We start from the raw sequence: 25,040 nt of genomic DNA, 5'->3' as shown, positions 1-25,040 counted from the left end.
TTAACACATCTGCAAGCAGTAAAATCAGCTAATCTTTGCAACATAAAAAAAAATCTGAAAAATTCCAAATTATTTTGTATAACAATATAGTTTATATTTTTGCAGTTTCTGTACACTTTTTTTATTAGTAATAAATGAATATGATAAATTGAATGTATGATCACAGTGTGTGTACAAGTATATTTGTGTATAAAATGAATCATCTAAATCAAATGACACCTATCTAGGAATTGAATTCCAGTTAATAACATTCATAGTCTGACTGCCACATTGTGTGAACTGACTCATTCTTCTCATTTGAATAAGGTTGTGGGGAGGCGCCCAGGTATAGGTACTAGCTGTATGGAAATATGTATAAAAAGAGGTTTCTTACCTCTAATGAAGACTCGCTAAGGTAGATAACAGGGATTTTTTATTACAAAGCGGTTATACTGTTGACAACACGTTTCATGGGACACAGCCCGCTTCCTCAGGTCATTAAAACAGAAAACCTTAACTTCAAAGCTTAGCCGTGCGGGGGCGCATTCTTCTCATAGAGATGTAATCAGGCACTATGTTTAGTATGAAACTTGTTTAATTCTGTAGCATACATGATTTCAGTGAAGGGAAGCTCTTTAGACATCTCCCTATGTGATACTGCATATTTCTCTCTAAGGGCTCTTTCGCACCTAGGGCGTTTTATGGGGTTCTTTTCAGTGCCGGTGATTTTAAAAAACGCCCTATTGAATCCCTATGGCATAGTTCATATCAGCGCGTTTCGTCTGCTCTCCGCTCAGCAAAACGCTGCATGTACTATTTTTAGGGCGATTTTACTACGATGGAAGGTATAGGAAAAACGCAAAATGCTCACAAAATTGCTTTATGCGGCGATTGCGTTTGAGCTTTTAAGAATAAATATATTGTATTTAGTCTTTTCCGGATCAAAGAGTTCACTTCCTCACTTGCTTCCGGAAGTGAAAAAACAAATCGCTCTGCAAAAGCGCTTTGAAAAGCGGTTTACAAAAAATCGTAGCGCAAAGGTAAGCATCGGGAGAGGGAAAAAAAATCACTGGCAAAACGCTGGCCTCAGCAATTGCAATTTTAGATGTGAACAAAGCCCCAGAGCACATCTGCTGGCCAAAGAGACCATTAGTAGTAACATTTTGAGATCTGTTTAAACTGAATTAAATAATAGTTTTTTCCCTCACCCCTACCTTGGTTCTATTATTTGCCTGGTGCCTTGTGATTGGTCTATTCCTTTGTCCATCTGTGCTTCTTGCATTGGTTAATGTGCAGGCTGAATGAGAAGGCTCCAAAGATAACTGTCTACATAGGATGAAACGTTCTGCCAGCAACTTTTCATGAATCTGTACTTGCTTATTATATTTTTGCGTGTTTGTTGTCCTGTTGTACTTGGTCATTGGCCTCAATTCACTAAGATCATGCTGGAGATAATAAGGCAAGAGAAAACTTACCTCCACATAAGAGAGAGTTATCTTATCTCTTCATTTCTTAAGTTACCTCCTCCGTAGTTAAGTTACCTCCTCTGTAGTTAGTTTACCTCCTCTGTAGTTAGTTTACCTCCTCTGTAGTTATTTTACCTCCTCTGTAGTTAATTTACCTCCTCTGTAGTTATTTTCACACGCAGTTAATAAAGCCTGTCTTTAACTCTGGAGTTATTTTAAGGATTGAGGAGTTAACTTAAAGACAGAAGAGTTAACTTTAGGTTTGCCTGAGGTAAAATGTTTCCTGAATACTACATGCCTTATCACCATGGTAACAACTCTAGAAGAGTTATTAAAGACAGGAGATAAGCTTTGTGAATTGAGGCCATTGTCCTGTTTTTCTTCTCATTTTCCTGATATGCTTCTCATTGTTCTTTTTGCTCATTGTGGCTTGTGCTTGCTTATTGTTAAACAAAAAAAGTAGAATAGGAACAAAGATGCTCTTTTGTACTGTTCATCAACTAATTCCCAGTGGAGAGACATTTTGTAGAAGTTCTTTCTGATCTTTTTATATTTTTCTCAACACAATAGTTTCCCTTAAAATCTCTCTGAGTATAGTTTATCTGAGCTCTCCTGCAGAAACTTCTGACGTTTCCTGGAGGTAGAGGCATAATTAGACACAGGGCCGGGCAAAGTTCTCCAGCACTAGAGGCGGAGGTCCCAAAGTATGCCACCACCTCCTGGGCCTCGGCCTGGCCCTGATCCCACAGCAAAATATTAATGAGATTTTAACTCTCTGTTCCCTGCACATGTCAGTTTTATGGATGTTTTGTTCATATGACCCTTCAGTATTGCCATGTTCTCCAATTAGACTCACCAGTATAGCTATGTGCTCCCAGTGGATCCCTCAACTATAGCACTGTCCCCCATAGAATCCTCAAATTTAGCTAAATCACCTGGTAGAAAGCCTCCAAGTACAGCTCGATCTGCCCCCTGCTCCCTGAGTTCCCCCTGCTATGCAGAGCAGGACAGGGAAATGTATGACAGTGGTTACATGTGCCTGTTGCAGTAGCAGCAGCAGTTCCTCTTCACCAAGCATCTCACATCTATATCACGTGCCCTGCCGACACGTTTCATGCTGTCGGCAGAAAATGTGACGATAATGAGAAGACCTGCTGGGTGGAGGGAAACCATTTCTGCAACCGTTGTGGGTAAATATCACACCCCTCGTATGTTTCCATGCTTGGTCAATCATGTATGGAACTAATGTGGGACCCTTTGTGGAAAGAAAGAAGCCCCGAGACAAATCCAGTCAAAAGACTCTGGTAAAACGTGCTCCGCCATAGAGACTAATGTTAATTGGTGCAATTAGCAGCTATCACCAGTAAAAAGTTAGTGCAATTAACATTAATCTCTATGGCGGCACCAGTGATAGGCACCAAATGCCTGGAGTGGGTATAACTACTTCATCTATTGCTGGGTACAAACGATATGTTTTTGCGCTAGATAGATGGATTCGATAGATAATTCCCTTCAGATCCGGGACAAGGTCCTCCAGCACCCAAGGCTGAGACACACCAAAGTGCGCCCCTCCATCCCTCCCACCCCAGCCGTCACACACCTATTGCTATTAGACAGAGGTGCCCCAGAGCCCCAAACAACTCTCTAGTTATCTGGCTTGCAGTCAATTACATTTATCCCCTTTTCTTATTTATCGCTGCTTCAAACACAATAGGGGAATGATAGATGAGTGAGTTGTGCGCCTCTTCCTGCATTGCGCCCTGAGGCTGGAGCCTTTCTTGCCTTTGCCCGGCCCTGATTCCCGTCATGTCCGATATTCCTTCCGATCGATTTTGCGCTCGATTTCTCATAGAAGTGAATGGAAAAAGATAAGAAAAACGAGCAGAAGATAAGAGAATCGAGCGGGAAAAATGATCGGGTGGAAAATCGAGAGAAAAAACGTATCGTGTGTACCCAGCATAATGCTTGAGAGGAAAATGGGATTGTCCCTTCTCAGGTCTTTGGTCATTTCTTTGTTTGGAGGTGACTGTTGTCTATTCTGAAAGATAATCTCAAGTGATCTGATACCAGGCACCCTGTGTTTTATTCACCATAGAGCCAAATTAATCCATGCCATGCACTGATGAGGATCAAACAATCCGAAACAGTCTGTATGCATGTTGGATTATTATGGCTCTGTACAATTTAACAAGCTGACACATCATTGCATTCCAGCGGATCTGGAGGTGTGTTTAGCTTCTAAGGGTAATAATGGTTAATTTGCATATATTCAGCAGTGGTGCCTGGGAGACATCTCAAGCTCACTCCAACCTGAATTATCGCAAATTCTTTCTGTTTTAGGAAAGCAAATTTTTGTTTTTATTCACCAGTGAGGTTTAAAAGTGTTCAGATAGGAATGGTGGAAGAGCTGCATGGCTATGGTAAACTAATTAAAACATAAAAAAAAGGAATGTTCGTATCTTACCTCCTAAAGGTGATCTACTGTTAAGAAATGAAAAAGGACTATTTATAGTATGTTTAAAACAGTGTGTGTCCTTAGGAAGAACATCCCTAATATTGCATTTTACAAATTACATGCAGTCATAATATATAAAAGTATAAATAATAATGCATATACAGTAATAATATTTATATATGCTATTTTATTCATAGTAGTTACAGTAGTTTACAGGCTAAGCTGCAAGATACTGTACAGAAGGTCTGACGATTAGCAGTTTCTCACTAGGCCTTAAAGTGGACCTGAACTCTAGCACAGGACAGATGGAAAACACAGAAATCCACCCTGTATGTACTTAGAGAGTTTAGCTTGTCTGATTCCCCCTTGTCTGTGACTACTCACCTGTATAATTTGATCTTTCAGCTGTGTCAGCTTAGGAATCTCCTCTGCCACGGAAAAGCTGCTAATTCGTAAACACAGGATGTTAACATTGTCTGTTTCCATGAAAGCAGGAAGCAGACACACTGCAAATGTATTGCAGGATTTGTATCAGCTGTAACAAAGAAATGTTTTTCTTTAAGGGCCAGTTTCCACTATCGCATGCAAACTGCTGCTAACATTAGTCAAAGGAACTGTTTCCATTGATGCAAAGTTCCGGTGCAGTGCGACACTGCTAAATTTATGGATGGCATGCTGCAGTTTCCCGCAGTTCACAACCGAGTCCCATAGCGGGTGTAATGAGCCACACCACAGCACGACCCCAACTACCCGTGGGTGTGTGCTGTGCGAGTAGTTTCAGAAATTTTCCCTAGAATCCCCATCACCTGTACTCATCGAAATCATGAAAGGAAGTACATAGTCATGTGAATGAATATAATGTAGGGCTTGATTCATCCAGCTGCTCTGCTTAGCAGTTCAGCTTAATGTGTAGGAGTGTTTGCTTTCCCTGCCTTATATACTGTAGCAACATTCGCTGCTATGTAAGGAGAGTGCCTTCCTTAGTTACGCACTTTGCTTACATAGCAACGCACGTAACTTTTAACTGCGGGCGGTCCTGTGAAGTATTGTTACCGCGATACTTCACTCGCGGCTGCTACTATGTTAATTTGCATAGTTGTAATTATGTAAATTAACATAGTAGCAGCCATGAGTGAAGTTTTGCAGTAACGATACTTCACAGGACTGCCCACAGTTAAAGTTATGTGCGTTGCTATGTAAGCAAAGTGTGTAACTAAGGAAGGCACTCTCCTTACATAGCAGCGAGCGCTGATGTGTAAGGCAAGCAAAGGAGGCACTCCTTCACTTTAAGCTGCGTTGCTAAGCAGAGAAGCTTGATGAATCAGGCCAATAGTGCCCATTTTTCTCTGAGTTTTATGGCTGTGTCCGAGAGCTTCTCAGCAGCAGATAGTACATGGAGGACATAGCAATCAAAACAAAACAGTGAGTGGTCACCTAATTGCCTGATTCAAAGTGGGCTTTCTTTCTTTGCTTAGTGACCTACACAAGTGCAGGGGATGCAGACAGGGCGGCAAGATTTTTAAGCTGTCTTGATCCTGCGTTGCATCTTTTAACACACTGTACTGTCTTGGGAGGTATAACTGCAGTAGTATAACTCCCAGATTTTCATTTAGAAAAGACTGCAGGAGAAAGATAGGATTACTGATTATTTTTGCACAGCAAATTGCCAAAACTGCCTAGTACTGTATTAAAGCGGTATTGTCACCATAAAAATAAAATTTCAACAGCAACTGGTCTGAGTATATTAAGTGATAAAGATGCGAATCCTGCATTCAAAACTTGCAAAACTTTTTCTGCTGTTATGGTTTGGAGTTATGACATACTTTATGAGCACTAGCCCTAGTGCCAAACAGTGCCAAAGAATTGAATGCTGGGAGTTCTTTTTATCTATAATATATTCCTCCTCTTCCATTTATTTCCCTGCCTAGCTTTCTTATCTGAAACACCTCTGCTCACTTGTGTTTACAAGCAAGGCTGACTCAGCGATTGGAGGATAAGACAGTGCACTACCTAGTATACACCTCAGTGGGAGTGTCTGAAGACTCTGGGAGGAGGGCAGCTAATGAATACACAATGGGCCAGAGAAGGGAGGGGGGGAAAACAAGAGTCAAGGAGGATATGATGTCAGCATTAGCTTGGCAAGATGGCCACTGCCTAGAATAGGATTTTCTGCTTTTCCTTTATAAAATTCACAGGAATCAGTACGTTGATAGCACAATACATCTGTTATGTAAGTAGAAGTAGTATTTATCTACTTATATATGTTTTTTACTTCTAGGTTAGCATGGGTGTCGCTTGTTCTTTAACATGTTGGGCAGAATCCTTTTGAAGTGTAAGCTCAGGTGGGGGGCATTGAAATGTTTGCGTACCTCCACCACATTCATTCCAGACAATCCAATAAGTGTAGAGAGGACGTGTTCCCCCCTGGGAGAGGGCACACTGGGCAAGTAAAACATTAAATATATTAAAGAGGGAAAACACTATTACTCAATATCTCCATGACAGCTTTATCGCCAATTGAAGTTTGGGATGTTTTTCATTTTCCTTCTTGCTTCCACTTATTTTTATTAGATTGTTCGCAGCTCAATCCCTGCAATAATATCTTTTAGCAGAATACCTGCAGCACAGTGAGATTGATTTAGAAGAAATTGGGTGTTTAACTTGAAAGCATCTGCAGAAGGCTCACTGCCTGAGGAGCCTGGAGCAATGCAGCGCTGGCTGTGAATAGGCTCATTGCAAGCAGTGTCACAGCTTCTACAGGGCATAGCTAAAGACTTTGTGCTCAGGTCAATTGCCTGGCATGCCTGGAATGCCTATGTGTCTCCCGGTATCTTCCTAGCATGGCTTTTCATTTGAAATGGGAAGTGTTATTTGTCATGCAGAGCTCTCTGTCACGTAGCAGTAACAATGGTGGGCCTCATTTATCAAGCGTCTGACATAAGGACTCTGTAGTGCCACATAGCAACCATTCAGAGTTAGATTCTCTAATGACAATTGTCATTTTCTACAGCAAGTTTGAATCTGTTGTATTGTTAGTTGTAGTGACATAGAGGCTCCTTCTTTGGATAACTCATCCTGGTCACACATGGGATGATAGACCAACAATGCATTAAGCAATTGATCAGACTCTCACTCACAGAGTGGTTGGTTGGAGTTGTAGATTGTTTAGTCATGTACACAGAAATGTGTGACAAGTGAGACTTTGCTGTAAATGCACACTGGTTTCTGAAAAAACTCATGCATGATTTTGGGGAAACTAGACTTGCCTTAATCCAGTAAAATGGCCTTAACAGAATGAGAAAATTGACTGATATTAAGAAAAAAAAATACTAAAAATAAGATAATTCTTAGAGGATTTAAAAAAAATATTCTCAGATAAGTTGTGGGGGTGTGGCTACACATACGGCAATGTGGGGTGAGAGTGTGAAAATGCAGGAGCAACGTGGCTTAGGCAAATGCGGGGGGGATTACAGCTGCCCAGAATCCCCCCTCAGACAAGGGCCGGTGCAGTGTCTGGGGACAGGCACAAGTTGAGACACCAGAATATCTGCAGCTATCCTGCAGCTTACAGCACTGCCGCCTTTCTTTCCCTGCTACAGTTGACTTTGGATGTAGCAGCAGCATGTGAACAGAGCATGGAGCAGCTCTAGGGAACTCAACAGAGTCATGTATGAGAACAGCCCTGTACCCTGCTGTGTGAATGCTTCACTTTCCCCTTCATCACCAAATGTCGCCTGTCCTCATTATTATCTGTATCCAAACTGCTCCTGATTTATCCCGTCGTCGGTCGGTTGGATGGGAAATTGCATTATGCGTACCTAGCATGATGTCCTACCATATTATTATACTGTATTGTGTGTGGCTGAGGGAGACCTTTTAGGAATCCCCCCCCCCCCCACCTTCCTTGAAAATCCTGGGCCTGCCCCTTGTGAGGGTTTTTAGGATGCACTGTGAAGGGTTGTGGGAGGGAACAGTGTTGAGACAGCATAATTGAAGCATTAATGGCTCATGGCTGTCTCTTCAGGGGTGTGCTCACCTGACTTTCGAAACTGAGGAACACTATTGGTGACTGAGGGGGGATGAGGTTAGGGAGATTGGGGGTACATCTTACTTTGAAAAAGAGTTCTGGAACTTGGGTTTAATGACAAATAACATAGGCTAACATTCTATCAATATCTGCATGGACTTTGCTTATTTCCCCATGTTTGTGAGCTGCATTGTGGGTAATTTACTGGCATGAATTGTAGAATGTACAGTACTAAAGTGCTGTAAGAAATTTCAGTACCATAACGTTTCATAATACCTTTGCAACCAAGAAATTATAGCTTAGTTACAAAGGCATGAAATGGTCTTCTTTCAATCTGCTTTCTGTATTAACACAAATTGCCTATATGGAAATGGGTGAGGGGAATTTCTCCAATTTAGCTAAACCTCCTAACTTACAATTATTGAAGTAAAGCTGAGAAAGTGAAAAACAGGCAGTTAGTTTCATTTGTTCTATTACATTTTAACTCTGCAATAGACCACCTTTTCCACCTTTACAGGATCATATTAGTTTTGGTGGACATTTTAGAAAGGAGTTAGAATCTTTTTGGCTTTCTGCTAGTGTCTGTGTCTCTACGTGGACAAAATAAAACCTATCATGGCAGGATGTTTGTTAAATTCTCCAACAGAGAGAGGATAAGTTATCCCTTTTGTCTTAATACTTCAGGGCAGAGAGCTTATTGCTTCTGTTACTATATGACTCCCCCCATTCAGTTTTTTTGTTTAGGACATTTTTTGGCAGGCCCTTTCCGTGTGCTCTAAATGTATCACAGGCTACAGTGACCATTCATTCATCAGGCACTTTGGCATTGGGAACACATGTATCCCTTCACCAATCAGTGCTCGGTGGATAGCAATGAGCGCACGCAATGCGCATAGGAAGCAGAGGACTATTATCTACCCCTGGGACTTTAGATGAAGTCTCAGGGGCTGTAGATATACTACTGCTGGTGTGGTATGTAGTTAAGTTTATTAAAATTTGAGAATAAGGGAAATGTGTATACACAAGTTAGTGCTGTGGAAACCCATCCTTGTGTTCTTTTATATATAATTGATTAGCTTGTACTGTTGTTGATGGATCTTGCCCTGATAGGGCTAAAGTCCTTGTGGCAGACGGCTTATAGAAAGTCTTCTGGCTTGCAGCTTCCTCCCTGTACTCTTGATCTCCATCGCAGCAGGCAACAGAATTCTTCAAAGTATATTGAGCAACATCCTTTGGCTGTTGAAAAGACATTGATTAGAAGATATGCTGATCTGGAATTTAATAGGTAGACCCCGCTGCTGTGAATGCTAAAGTGGCATTTCCTAATGAATGATTCATCAGTCCTTAAAGGCAAGGCTGTTGAGCTTCCTTGTTGCTGGCGTTCATCAGGCTTGGATTGAGCATGTCTGGTTGGTGCATTCTGATGCCCAGATTAGAAGATCATTTATATAGCAGTAGTTGTGTTTTGTGCTTAATCTCGCTTCGGTTTCTACAGTGAAAAGGGATGAATAGGTAAAGAAGAAAACGGTGATTAATTCTGGTTTAATTGCAGCACATGCTTATTATCCTGTCAGTCTAGAAGTGTGAGCTGGGCTGTGCGCAAGGCGGAATGTATTACACGGCTGACATACATCATATCACACTCCACATGGTGACAGCTCAAGGGGAAATCTTTGATATTGCAGTGGACATCTTTATGGAGTTTCACTTCAAATATCTCCTCTGCCTCGCATCCTAAACAATACCACCAATTACAGCCAATCACAAGCTGATCATTCCTCTTCAGCTTGAAAACAGACAAGATTGTCCTCAGCATGAACTAGTCTTATTTACATTTACATGAAAGGAAGAAAAGATGAAAAGTTATTTCTGGCGTCCTTGTTTTCAGCTGTTCAAAGTGAAGAGGCCCAGTTATTTTATCTCACAGTATATATATATATATATATATATATATATATATATATATATATAAACATCCATCTCTAGGGACAGATATAGCATCTAAAGGCCCATTCCCACCCAATGATTTTTTCACAACGAACACTTTTTTCGCAGCATTGTTTAACAAAAATAGTAAATGTTGACCGGCACCCAACACCTGCGACGATCTTCCATTTTTGAATGGTTGACGGGTCCAAGTCGTGGAGGATCGTTCTGATCCTCAATGACTTGCGTGGGTTCGCCGCAATTATGTAAACAATAGTTTACACGATCATTTGTTTCCAGCGCCGCAATCGATAATTGCAGATGAAGTCAGATGGATCTGGGAAACAATTGTTTGCCAGCGATCCCTGATCCATTTGACTGCCTCTGCCAGTAAGTATTCAGCTTAACAGCTTAGTAATCAGATGGTACTCTTTTGTGTGAAGGGAGGTTTCTACAGCTACACGCTCTGTCTTGACATTTTGATCACATGACCAGAAGCACAGAGTTTGGTGAGTCAGCTTTCAGGCTCTGTGGGCAGAGCTCTTTCTGTTGACTTCATTGCATTATCACCCATCAGTCATCTCCACTATAGAATAAAAGTAGTGTACTTCAGTGCCTAGTACAAGCGCTATCTCGTAAAAAGTGACGGGTGTTGCTAGGATTGCAGAGTGTCTGGATCACATTTGGGCACTAAAGAAGGCGGTAGATATCCAGCGTGATATGCCAAAATGTAGGTGTGGCTACAACACACTGTGGGCAGGGCCAAGTATTGAGCATAATATAAATATATGCGAACCTAGGTCATGCCGTAGACACTGTATTAATGTGCACAGAGTAGTACAAACTAGCAGTGGTGCAGTCAATATGAAGTGGAACACAGTGGTAAAATTAATGGTATTTGTTCATTTTCACACCAGTATAGGCTAGTGCCTAACACATAATGTATTCCTAGCTTTTTATCTTCTTTGCAGTAGCATTGGTAAATGCTAAACCGAGACTACATGATGAATATGGAAATGTTAAAACAGAATCACTTTAAATGTAAAAATAAATGTAGTATGCATATAATAAAGTCACTGCAGGAACAGTAGTAACATTTAGTCTAATAGATAATGCAGTGTTTCTCAAACCTGTTCTCGTGACTCCAAAACGGTGCATGGTTTGCAGGCAGCCTCACCTATGCGCGGATGCGGTAATTAGTGTCTGAGCTAGGTGGATTCCATGTAGCTGAGACATTAATTACCCCACCTGTGCATAGGTGAGGCTGCCTGCAAACCATGCACCGTTTTGGAGTCACGAGGACAGGTTTGAGAAACACTGAGATATTGGCCTCAATTCACTAAGCAGTTTAGACTAGTCTACTGATGGTTTTTAGTCTACTGATGGTGGTTTGGTGTAAATCAGTTGCATCAACAGGGAATCCACTAATAATTACCAAATGTTTTAGACCTGGTCTAAAACATTCGGTAATTCGCTCGGTAAAGCAGGGGAAATTATCAAAAGATGAAATTCGTAAATGAGTAGCTATGACTGACATCCTTCTCCTCTGATGAGCTCTCCCCTGGATACAATACCTCACAGAATTACTTTACCGACAGAAATCAGCTGGTCTAATTTCTGTCAAAAAAAGTGGGCGTGGTTACTCCTTGTTTACCTTTGTGAATTGCATCTTTTGATCATTTCTCCTGCTTTACCGACCTAATTACCGAATGTTTTAGACTAGGTCTAAAGCATTACACCAAACCATCAGTACACTAAAAACCATCAGTAAACTAATCTAAACTGCTTAGTGAACTGAGGCCAATGTGTAGATATTGAAGTGTTGACCAAATCCTAGATTTTCCCTCCGCTGACGGCCCTGATGCACTAAATGGCATGAAAGTTGGTGTGCTTGGGTAGTGCATGGCAATTTCACGCTAGGGGAGCACCTACCGTTAACCCATTAGTGCCACATGCGTTACGAGGGTATGCCACACGTTACCATAGCAATGGGCTATCAGGGTACCCAGCTGTGCTACCTCAGAATTGCCACCGGTAAAATGGCTGTGCTCTGCCTGCCCAGGGCAAATTTACTGCTGTAGTTCATCACACTGTCCTCCAGCAGAGCGAGGAGAGGGACAGTAGTGACACATAAGATTGATGCTTTATAGCTCTTCCCTCATTACTGCTCATTGCAGATTACACAGCAAAACAAAACATCAGTAATTGGAAAAAATGTGTTTTAGTTTTAAATAGTGTGGCTGAGATTTGGAACCCTGTTCAAAGATCTGCAGGATTTTGCTTCACTTTCTATTGCACTCTGGCCTTGTAGAGCTGGTTCCCTGGTTAGACTCCAGGCCAGGATGAATGGAGTTTTTATGTTCTCCCTGTGCCCCTACGTGACCATTCATACCATGAGAAGTACTCTTTAGAGACACCAGGGGCCATACCACACCTCACGTATATCTTTAGTCCTGATGGACATCAAGAGACGATAACTTTGGACCTCCATCTGAGCTTAAAGGACAACTGAAGTGAGAGATATGTAGGAGGCTCTTAGATTTATTTCCTTTTAAACAATTCAAATTGCCGAGCTGTCCTGATGATCCGCTGTCGCTAATACTTTTAGAATAGACCCTGAACAATCATGCAGAACAGATGTTTGACTAGATTTGCCGCATGCATGTTTCAGGTGTGTGAGTCAGATAGGACTGATGAATGAAAGATCAGCAGCCTCCATTATACCTCTCACTTCAGGTGTCCTTGAAGATTGGTACACGGTCATGAACCAGGAAGTGCCTACTGCCTAGGAGAGCATTCATTGAAGGCATTTGAGATGAACAAGTATGAAGGTTCATGCTCACTTATCTTCTTTTGCTCTCACCGTCCAGAATGCCTAGTGATTGAAGTAAGCCATTAGGGGATGGAGGGGGGGGGGGGGGGGAGCAGATGACATTGTAATCACCCATTCTTAGTAAGCAGTGCCTGCACATTATGTGGCAGCTGATTCTGCCATAAGCTTGTTTTTCTTCAAAGGTAGTCAGTGACGAGTTTAGCTTTGCCAAGATCCATCTCACTGGGACTCAGAAGCTGTAAGATAAGTTCTTGCCATAGGTGTATGCATGCCATTGCAGTAACACAAAGCTTAATTCCCTAACCTTTTAGCACTCATCATTGCATACCGATATGAGCCACATGAGTGTCGCATTATTAAACCATCTTATATGGATGATGGAGAAATAAACAGTACAGTATATCTAAGCATTCAGATAGAAGGCATTCTTCTCTGTACGAGCACTGCAAGCACGTATGCACCAATACATATATATAGAAAATCTTTTCTATCATGTGGCATCACTTTAAAAGGTAAACCCTGTTAACTACAGCGACTTTGCTGTGTGCTGACCTGATCTCTTCGTTTTCTTTTAATGGCTTCTTTACACGGCTCAAGGACACAATCTCTTAGGCTGTGGGATGCCTGCCAGTCTTTTAATCTTATAGAAATGTCCTTACCCATTATTAAAGCTTAACTTGATTCAAAAAGCTCACCTTTTGATTGTTACCGTATATTTGAATTTAAAAAATGGTGTTAAAGGAACTCCCAGAAGGTGTTTTTGCCCGAAGTCTGCAGCACATCCCCGTGCCAAGCACAAATAGAGACAAATAATACAAATTATTTCTAATTCTCTGACATGTATTGTACCCCAATGCACTGGGGAAAAAAGTCCCACAGGCTACTTTTTGGTGCATTGACATTCCTTTTTCTTGTTGAAAGCCAAAATGCACTTAGGAATACTGGTCAATAACAAGGTTATTTTATACAATGCCAAGCAGCGGTAGCTAAAGCAAATAATATTCTGGGATGCATAAAACGGGAAATAATATCTTGAGATGCTAGTATACTACTCCCTCTGTATAAATCGCTTGTGAGGCCACATCTGGAGTATGGAATAACGTTTTGGGCACTACACTATAGGAGGACATTGACCTTCTGGAATAGGTACAAAGAAGGGCAACTGAATTTAATCAGAGGTATGGAAGATCTCACTTACCAAGAAAGGTTGGGCAAACTGGGCTTATTTAGCTTGGAAAACGGGCGACTGAGAGGTGACCTTATTAACATGTATAAGTGCATCAGAGAGCAATACAGAAGCTTGTCAGAAGAGCTTTGTCCCTAGGGTTGTATGATGGACAAGGGGACATGATTTGCGGGTGGAAGAAAACATTTTTGCCATCTATTTAGAAAGGGGTACTTCACAGTGAGAGTGGTTAAAATCTGGAACATCTTACCTCAGGAAGTAGTTATGGCAAACTCTATATCTGCATTTAAAGAGGAACTCCAGTGAAAATAATGTATTAAAAAAGTGCTTCATTTTTACATTAATTATGTATAAATGATTTAGTCAGTGTTTGCCCATTGTAAAATCTTTTAAATCCCTGATTTACATTCTGACATTTATTACATGGTGCTATTTTACTGTTGGCAGGTGATGTAGCTGCTGCATGTTTTTTTTGGAGTTGGTAACAGCTGTAAACGGCTATTTCCTACAATGCAGCAAGGTTCACAGACAGTAAACTGCCAAGAGTACGTACTCAGAATTTCTTCGTGGGAAGGGTTTCACCACAATATCAGCCATACAGCGCCCCCTGGTGGTCTGTTTGTGGAAAGGAATAGAATTCTCATGTAAAAGGGGGTATCAGCTACTGATTGGGATAAAGTTCAATTCTTGGTCTGAGTTTCTCTTTAAAGAGGGCTTGGATGTTTTTCTTGCACTGAAGGGCTGTAATTTGTGGGTAATTCCTGGAAGCGTTGATCCAGGGATTTATCTGACTGCCATCTGGAGTCGGGAAGGAATTTTTCCCTTTTAAGGCTGATTGGCCAAGCCTTGTAAGGTTTTTTTTTGCCTTCCCCTGGATCAACTGGGATATGTACAGGTTCAGGATGGTGTTTTATTTATATATTTATTTATTTATTTCCTGTTTGGACTTGATGGACGAATGTCTTTTTTCAACTAACTATATAACTATATGTAACTATGTAATGCATATGTCTCTGGTATAAAGAAGTAATCAAATTTCCAAATTCCACTTAAGTTATGAAATAAGCATACACAATTATTTGTTATACACAGGTCATTGGGAGACACTGTCCCAACCTTGTTCGTTCCCCCTAGCAGGATATCCAGTCTGTATGATGAATAAGAGGCTAGTAAAGGTGGCCACACACTGTAGAATTAAAAGACCCAATTTTAACCCAATTTGATAAATATGATTGGTTGTTCCAAAAAAATCGAAAGCTTTTTTTCATTTGTTCAAGAAATCTGATTGAATTTCCCATTTTTATTCAATAAAAAAAGATCGGGAGTGTTGTATTTTTCTGATTAATTTATATGAAAATTGAATGGCGCGTGGTAGATTGGCAGAGAGTTCAATTATTTTTTTTCATAATTGGGGAAAATTTTTACATATGTGTGGTACATTGGTCAGATTTTTGGAATGTTACAATCAATCAGAAAAAAATGATTGCAATGCTTGAATTGAGATTTGCTTGTAGAGGTGCATATTGTATTTTTATGTAATTATTAGTAGACCTAAGCCCATTTAAAAACGGGCTCTAGGTCTGTCTCTCAACACCGCCGCATGTCAGTGCGCATGCATGCGCACCCGCCGCTGTGTGCGCACAGGCCCGCCCGGCTAACATCCTGTCCCAACGGCTGTCCGTGCTCCACAAATGTGCAGTAGCAAAAGGCACGGACCCAAGGACATGGGCAGGAGTAGGCAGGGACAGATTTTATTAGGATTTTTTAGAAATTTTTTTCATTATTTGTTTTCACACTTATCACACACTGCACATGCACTAAACAACAATGTTTAAAACAAAGGGATTGCCATGAAAAGCCTTTACATTATGTTTCTAATTGACCATGTGAGATCACCTAGTTTGTTTCAAATCTTTCAAAAGTCTGAATAATGTTTGGACACTTTTTCCCAGTTGTACTAAAGTACTGTTGTCTTTTGTGTTACAGCTGATATTTGGAGTGACCATCCTTTTCAAACAGATCCAGATCTACCTCCAGGGTGGAAGAAAATCAATGATATTGCAGGAATTTATTACTGGCACATTCCAACTGGAGCCACCCAGTGGGAGCGTCCTGTATCTGCACCGACAGATCTCCCTGAATCCCGGAAGGGATCTGTCAGCTCTCTCACATCATCCCCTACTCCAGAGAGTGAGGTAAAGCAAGTAAGCTGTGTATGCCAAGTCATCGTCCACCATCAAACACTTACTGATAGTCATTAGAAATGGTCAGTGAGATGCTAGTAATACTGTTCTGCATACAGATTTAATGCAGCTTGGTTGAGCAGTCAGTTTCTGGCTTTATGCCAATCTAAATATGGATAGTTTCTACCACTAATGGGGGTTATCTGGTGGGTGAGATTCTGGTGTTGATCTCCAGGGGCTGGGAATAAAAAAGGGGGAAACAGAGAACACGAGGAGGATGGTGTAGTATTTCTAAATATAGGGACCAAGTAATCAAACAAATACTACTTACAAACACAGGTTGCTAGTAGACAACCAGATTACAGAGCATGTTCTGAATTCTGTCTCCACGCAAATATGAAGTCTTCTTTCTAATCTGGTGGGTCACACTCCAAACAAGATAATAATCACGGGGGGTACCCTTAGTAGGGGAGGTAATCTATATACGGTGGGAGGATGTGCCCTAAGATGACAGGATAAGGTATATATGGGATAAATAAATTAGAACAGTCTTACCTAGGTATGGAGGTTAAGAAATTATTGTTGGACACCAATATAAGATGATGTGTTTTGTGGGATTCACCCACTTCCTCCGCTCAATACAACAGTGTTTTTGAGAACAGCAGCACTGAGTCCCTGCTACTGTCTTCAAAGATACTGTTGTATTGACCTGAGGAAGCGGGTAAATCCAGCGAAATGCATCATCCTTTATTGGTGTTCAATAAACGTATCTTACCACTAGAAAACTCTCTGAAAAACAAATCTTTGTATTTATGTCCATATAATATGAGCTGCCCTCACTAGTAAACAGGGCCCCCCAAGAGGAGCAGATTTAGGGATAGACTGACCCTCCTTCATTTCTGGAGCTATCCCCACCATAAATGACAAAGTACAAATCCGGCTTCACCCTGCAAGTGGTGGTGAGCGTTTCGCTGTGAAAGCTGCAGCAAAGTGCTTCATTTATTAGTTTATGTGGGGAGAGAATCTGCAGCAAATGACCCGTGCTGACCTTCTCCTTCTTGAGTGCTTTAAATATACTGCAGGGTTGCATTTTAATCAGATCTTCCTCTGTGCAAAGAGGAAACATCCCAATGATTGTTCCTTATTCTGTACAAGCCACAGTTATATGCACTAAGGCAGCTGTACAAGCTAACAGAAATGAATAGGCCCTAGCATTCATTATAGCTATGTGTATGCAGAGCATAATTGCTCAATTCTTTATATAATATAGAGCAATGTATAACTAGACTTATCTTTACCATTTTTATAGCATACCGATTTGTCTTGGTAATGTTATTATTTCTTCATATGTAGCTATTCTACTCAGTAAAGATCCAACACCCAACCCATAACAAAACACTTCGGTGTATCCAGTCCATTGTACCGAACAATGCTTAAGACAATGTCAAGGCTGTAAATCTTGAGTAATGGCATGGCCCAATACTGAAGGGATAGTATTAGAGTGATGGTGCTGAGGCAGTGGTTGTGACCAAAAGTGAGAAGGGCTTCATGCAGCAAGTAGGGATATACTCATAAAGTGTGTCGTTTGGAATGCAACAGTGTGGCAGATGTTTCCCCAGCTCAGCACAAACATGTTAAGCAAAGCATACCTGGATATTTCAGCAAATAAAATTGAGAGTCAATTGGCTTTTGATGGCTGGAGTAAGTGAATCACCTGTGTATAAATGACATAACACACCAAAGTATTTTATTTTATTGTCAAAAAAGTGTATTTTCCCAGCTCTTTGCCAGCCTGTAATGTTCCTATATAAACAATGTCACATTGCAATATCAGATATCACCAGCAGATGGTGCTGGCAGTGAAATACATACCTGTAGGTCTCGGTTTCAGGAAAGACAATGCTGCTGATTTAGTAGAAAGAAAGCTGGCGCAAACTTGGAGCCACCGTGTCTTGATTTGTTCTATTTTTATGTGTGACTTTCTTAATAATTAAGCTTCTTTGAGCAAGGGACCCCTTCAGGCTACTACATGGATGATTCACAGGCAAGGAATTTAGTTTTCCTGGAAACCCCTTTTGTAAAGCTTGTTAGTGGTTAATATCCAAGCCGATCTGTTCACGAGTATCGAGCTAGCAGGCAGCCAAATCACATAAGACGTGGAGAGAGAGCTTTCAATCCCCGTTTGTAAACCATTTACACCCAGATATCCTTGTGGATTTCCTACACTCTTATTAGAGTTGTCAGATGAAAAGCAACGCTGCGTTAATTTCACACTCGTATGGCCTGATGTCATTTGACACAGACCCCACAGGGATGCTTGATATCTCCAGTGTACCAACAAGGTGCATGAAATATTCACTTGTACTGTCTCCAGATAAAGCTTTCTCTGACTTTCTTTCTCTCTCATTTCCTCCCCATACAAGCTTTCCCTCTCACACAGGCATAGGAAAGAGATCAAACATGAAATAAACATTATACCCTTCTGAGGGGGAATATTTAAACGCAGCCACCAAAACATTATCCGCGTATGAAATAGACATGCAAATTTTAGAGTCATAAATATTTGATTTGCTGTGAAGCTTCAGATTGAATATTTAAAATGGATGCGGATTGAAGTTATCCGCTGTCATGCATGAGGTAAACCGAAGAGGGGGAACAGTGGAGAATAAATATTTAAGCAAGATGAGAGCATTTCCTGGAGACAACAAGCTGCATCACAGTGTTCAGCACTGAGGAGGAAACCTCCACGCTGCGCACAGCAGGAATATTTTACTGAGGTAAAAGGACTGCTGACCACACTGGCCTCTCTATGGAGGTACAGGACAGGCTTCCTACAAAAGTCCACCATCTGGGTCTGATCAATTCCTGCAGTTTAACCCTTTCTTAGCCTGTGTCTGAGTATGTCAGACATTGGCCTTTTCTAGCATGAGCCCAATGCATAGTCTGACATACGGTAGGAAAAATGGCTGCCTCCAGGTGGCGCTGTTGTCAGATGAAATCTGGCATAGTGTCAGCCCCTTTAAGCCCAATCTACACGATACGATTCTTTGTGCGATTCGATTCCGATTCTATTTACGATCCGATTAAATCCAACATGTCCAATCGGGATTCGATTCGATTCAGTTCTATTTGCCATTGTTTTGCAATGTCAAATCGAATTGAATCGAATCCTGATCGGACATAACGGATTTAATTGGATCGTAAATAGAATCATAATTGAATCGTACAAAGAATCGTATCGTGTAGATTGGGCTTTAGATCAGAATGAGTTCAACACTTTAATCCCACTGGTCCCATGCTGCGTCACATAATTTAAATATTACATAGGCGCATTTAGGCTTGTCTTTAGGGGCGTCATTGCCAGGTGTAGTCTGACACAGTGTCACCTTATGTGAATGAAAGTGTTGGACAAAATCGAACTCACTGATTCCCCTCTGGCACCACAATGCGCCATGTAATTACACTGGTGTGCATGCAATGAGGCGGGACTACAGTGCGTAAGCTGTTGCTGGCTCTGCCCCTTCCCCTGATGCAGGTCGCCTCCTTGCTCTAGTGTGAGGAGGTAGAGACCCTCCGCATCCTTGCCACTGCAGCACTCGTTTGACCACCCAGGGTGATCCAGAAATTGGATAGGAAAGTTTTTTAGTAGGTATTCTGGAGCAGGCCTTCATGATTCCCATCATGCCCTGGTGTGAGTCCTTATCACAGATGTCAATGTAGGTACCTGATAAGGACCTCACTTAAATAGTTGCATAGCTTTCTGAAAGAAAGGCACGTGCACATCAAGTTCAACGCTTTGAATTCCACCAATAACTCTGTGGAATGTCCTTCCTGTAATGTGGTGCCCACGTCTGTGATCCATATTCCCAGTGGCCTCACAAGTGATATACAGAGGAAATTGTATACTTGCATCTTGTGTTTTTATTAACCTGTTTATGCATCCCCAAATATTATTTGCTTCAGCTTCTGCCTGGCATTGCATACATTTGCTTAAATTATTATCAGCCAATAAGTCCTTATCCTAGTCTGATATCCCTAGCTCTGTATCCCTGTATTACATTTATCAACATTAAATCTGCTGACTACCTATTTACATAGCCTTAATTATTATTATTATTTATTGGATTTATATAGTGCCAACATATTACGCAGCACTGTACAATAAATAGGATTACAGACAATGATAACAGGGGTGACAGAACAATACAGGTAATAGGCAATAGATACAACAATACAGGTAATAAGCAATAAGATACACAACACAATGCATATAGTAATGCAATGCCAGATCATACACTGGAGTGGTAGTGGTAAAAATACAAGTTCCATAAATCTGCACACAGTCAAGTATGATACACAAGGGGAGAGGGTCCTGCCAAAGGCTTAAGTGTTAAGATCATTCTGTAGTATGTCATTATACTGCTAGGTGTTGATAATTCTGCATACATTTGAATGATCTGCAGTGATGGCAACAATGCAGTGTGTTTCATCCACTAGGGCTAGGCCATTGAAAGTTAAATTAAAAAGGATTGGAGCCAGTACCGACCCTTGCGGGAATCCACTTCTAACAAAAGCCAGTGTCTGATTTAATAGGGATTAGCCAATGGCTGATTTATTAAAACAGGTGTACGGTGTTTTCAACAGCAGAAATGCTGTTTTTCATTTATACCTTAAAGCACATTGTAAGCAAGGGCAAACAGTATTTAGAGATTAACTTGGGAAAACTAATTTAAAGTGGAAAGGTGTGGGGGGGGGGGGGGGGGGGGTCTTGTACTTTCATTCAGCACATCCTTGATTTGCTTATACCTTCTGATCAGTTAGTTCAAAAGTACTCCTGGTGCTTCACCATTTACCCTTTGATACATTCTTAAGTTGGCATTGTTATGTCTATGAAGTATAGGGAAGTAGCAGCAGAGTTTCTGGACTATGGCCTCAATTCATCAACAGGTGTTCGTTAATCTATGCAGTGTCGTTATATTGCCGCATGCGCAGTTTATCGAGTTTGTGAAGCATTCATCAAACATTTTCCGCTTCACAACCGCCTGCGTTATTTTTCCACAGCCATTCGGTAACAGTTCGCTAACCCTTCGCTAACTCTTCGGTATTTAATGTGCTCTGTGATATTTTACCGAAGTGAAGGGTGGAACGTGTTGCAGTCTGGGTAATATAGGCGGGCTTAAAGCAGCACGCGAGGAGGAGGAGACGACCATTATAATGGCTACGGGGAGGAAAGCCAGCGTGTTTTTTTTCAGCAGCGTAGCCATAACTCTCCTATCCCTCCCGCGGTTTTAAGCCACCCTCCCTCCATGTACATTTGTACCCTGGGGATATTCCACTTTCCCCTGCGTTATTAAAATGTTTATACTGACATCAGCCGCCCTCCTCTCCTTTAATGCAGCGTTACAGTGCCTCGCATGCTGCAATCCCCTTCTACATGGCTACCCCTGTTCACCATCGCTTGCATCCATAGAAAATTACTGTCCATCTAGCCGCTGCACTCCATTTAGCCGTGCCCCGAAACTGTACCGTGACTGTGCTGCACGTGGTGGAGGAGCCTGTGCGGCTGACGCTTAAGAGATGGACGGTATTTTTCAGTGGATGCAAGCGACGGTGTACAGGGTGGCAGAGGTGGCCGTGGAGAAAGGGGGATCGCAGCATGCGAGGCACTTTGTAACGCTGCATTAAGGGTGATGAGAGCAGTGGTGGGGGGGTTGGAAGCATGAGGGGTTGTGATGAGGGCACATGTGAAATGGGGGGGGGGGGGGTATATGAAGCAAGCGTGGGGCTTTCTTTCCGTTACACTCTGACAGGAATAACGAGAGAGCAGTGAAGGAGATAACTAATCCTAAATGTAACGCTAAACCACGCCCACTTTCTTTTTCATGAATTGCACTTTCTTCCGTTTTAGCGAATTGTTACCGAATCATTAACGAATGTTTGCTAACAGCTGTAGATAACTTTGATGAATCCTGAAATGAAGTTAACAAATTCGGTATTTTACCAAACTGTTGTTAACAAATTTGCTAAGTGTTGATGAATCGAGGCCTATATGTGTGATCACTCAGTCAGCAACACGATGATCCTAGTCTCCTCTTAGCTATTGAAGTATTATTAGCTTGTTAGCTGGACAGGGGTCTTGGGGTCCAGAAAATTCACTGCATAGATGAAAAGAATGTTGAGCCCATTTTTGGGACAGCCAGTAATATCATTAGATAATGAATGTTCTGTGTAATGTGCTGTGGAAACTAAGTGGGCACTTTTTAACTATATGCATTATCACAATGGTAGATCTGCTGTACTTGGTGTTTAGGATTGAAGTGTGTTCCATTTTTGAAGGCTATATTTGTATGTGTGTACATAAAGCAAGATTGCCCCATTACATGGAAACATTTGTATGGCAGGACCTTTTAGATAAAACATAGTTAATGTGTTGCTCAGAAATAGATTCACAACCTTGCACACAGATCATAGACCCTACAATTGTATTAATAACAGAACAGGCATGGTGGGTCTTGGCTCCATTACCGGTATTCAGCCCAGATTGGGCATATGCGCAGGTTGCGGTGACCTTAGCTGTTTGGCTGATGCCAGAAGTGCCAGAGCGGCGGCCCAGACAAATATTAGGCGTTGCAGCAAAGTGATGTCTTGAGTTATGCTTCTGATCCATCAGTAGACCTGCAATAAAATCACAGCCCCAGGAGCAGAGCGAAGTTTGCAGAGCATTAAATTGGATGACAGTTGTCACCACTGGAATGCTGCTCTTGTAAGAGAGAAAGCTTAGTATAATAGTACTCACCGGATATTTCACTGAAAGTGTCCTTATAACTGCCCATTAAGACGCTACTTATCCTAAAACCACCCTGTAAAAATGCTAACAATGCTGTCTTGTTTTTTTTTTTACTTTTTTCCTTTATCAATGTGCTGCTGCCTTGTGAATATTTGTATGCCTAGAAGCAGCCATGGAGTGATTTTGCTGTTCTGAATGGGGGAAAGATAAATGTTGACATTTGGAAGGCAAGTATCTGGTCAGAGACATTTCAACATGTAACCTTTATTTTATGTTTGCATGGCAGTGGCTGTTCCTTTCACAGTTACCATTCATGAGCCAGACACCGAGGAACAAAGCCAGACCAGGAATCTTTCCCACTCTGCTTCTCTGAAACAAAGAAAATGGGGGTGTTACCCACAGCAGCCACTTACATCCTGTCATCATATTCTAAACTGCACTGGAAAATTAACTTCAAATCTGATTGGATAATTGTGGCCGACGCCCTTATTTTTATTTGCTTCAGATGTTATGTATCAGCTCCATTTCTGTACAGTGCTTGCTCAGGTCTGCTGATGAGCACCACAGCATAAAGTGCATGCCCTTTGCTTTTAACCAAATATATAAATTGCTTCTCTTGCTTAAAGGAAACCCATGCTCCGCCATATTTACAGTAACATTGCTATACAGAGAGACCGGGTCAGTGTGAGGTCCATTCATCAGACGGCCTTATTTATGTCACCTATGATATGAATCACTCTGCACTATTCCTTTGAGGCCATATTATCAGACAGTGATGGATTTTATCACTCAGTGATAAATTAGCCTCAGAGTTAAAAACATACACACATTGATCTTTATCTTATGTGAGGTGAATATGGCTCTTGTGCCTCCGCTGACCGCCCCGTGTCTGACTGCATAGTAGTCCATGCTGGTAAATATGGATCACGGCCTATACATTTCTGTATATTGCATAGAAGTATTGTGTGTTGGATCACCAATCTGTTATAATATATCTGTTTATCTGTAGGATTTGCACGCAGCCACGGTAAACCCGGATCCAAGCCTGAAAGAGTTTGAAGGAGCTACATTACGCTACGCCTCTTTAAAACTAAGGCAAGCATATGCAGAATGATAGTCCATATGTTACAATACCCCTCACTGGGTATGTTCTGTAAAGGTGATGCTGTAATAAATTACTTTGTCAGGTTATGTTAGACATGAAAATGATGAACAGATCTTATAGATGTTCTGAAATAATACCGCCTCAGAGAACCCTAATGAACTTAATTGGTTTTCTCCTCCCTCTAAGAGGAGAGCATAAAAGTGTGTATTGTTTACTATATCAAAGGGTGGTTTGTATTGTATCCCCACATTCCAGTTAAAGTTTTGTGGATTTGAGTATAGGCATGGTGGGACTTTAAAAAGGAAAATGTATCTAGGTAGCATTATACGGGAGCCTTGAAGCATATAGAAATCAGGTCATCAAGGAAATTTAAAATGAAATTATTTATTAGCAAATTTACAAAAAGCCATACAAGACAATACATTAAAAACAAAGTAATTACTGGGCTGTAAGAGGGAACCATGTTTGTGTTTTTTTTAGGTTCAAACATTGTGTAGATACATAACCACATTGTCTCATTCTTATTTTGAATAAGAGCTACTTCAGGATGATTCTCCTTTTTGGGGATGTTCCTTTTCCACAGGGAATCCCTCATGGACAAAGAGTGCCTGTTTTCCAAAAACTGTTCTCCACGCATAGAATTTAGAGCCAAGGCATTTGTTGATCTCCATGCGTTTCATGAAACATCTATACAGTAGTGTTCACTTCTTCAGGAGAGATTCCTGGCACCATATAATTGAAGCAGATTACACATTATAGCTAGGCTTAAAAACAGACAAACGTGGTTCACTCTTATGCTGGGCATACACGGTAAGTTTTTTTATTATCAATCGAGCCGCTGATGGCTCGATTGATAGTATCCGAAGTATCCGATGACCCGCCGGATCGATTCCGCGCTCGATACCGGCGGGCAGGACAAAAGAAAAAACAAAGCGCAGATAAGGAAGCCGGCCGCGGGTCCGAGCGGGAATCGATCCGGCCGCGCGTGAGGACGCGTCACAATCTATTGTACGGCTCGATACACGGTACAAAACGTACCGTGTATCCCCAGCATTACAGTCCAGTAATTACTTTGTTTTTATGTATGTATTGT

At 41.4% G+C, this 25,040-nt stretch overlaps 1 protein-coding gene across 19 annotated transcripts in view; it reads left to right on the top strand.

Annotated features, from left to right (window-relative positions):
* APBB2 (amyloid beta precursor protein binding family B member 2) overlaps window positions 1-25,040 on the top strand; it is a 487,722-nt gene that overhangs the window by 269,025 nt on the left and 193,657 nt on the right. For 17 of the 19 annotated variants that reach the window (XM_068278493.1, XM_068278494.1, XM_068278495.1 and 14 more), the window contains 3 exons: window positions 15,859-16,067; window positions 23,007-23,069; window positions 23,852-23,937. In XM_068278493.1, coding sequence (XP_068134594.1) covers window positions 15,859-16,067; window positions 23,007-23,069; window positions 23,852-23,937 — 358 coding nt within the window. The remainder of the gene's footprint in view (window positions 1-15,858; window positions 16,068-23,006; window positions 23,070-23,851; window positions 23,938-25,040) is intronic. The other 2 variants (XM_068278506.1, XM_068278505.1) reach the window with 1 other exon arrangement.

The sequence above is a fragment of the Hyperolius riggenbachi genome, chromosome 1 (genome assembly GCF_040937935.1).
Source record: "Hyperolius riggenbachi isolate aHypRig1 chromosome 1, aHypRig1.pri, whole genome shotgun sequence".
NCBI classification, from domain to species: domain Eukaryota; kingdom Metazoa; phylum Chordata; class Amphibia; order Anura; family Hyperoliidae; genus Hyperolius; species Hyperolius riggenbachi.
The sequence above is the reverse complement of the archived record's forward strand: the minus strand, read 5'-3'. Positions and strand labels throughout refer to the sequence as shown.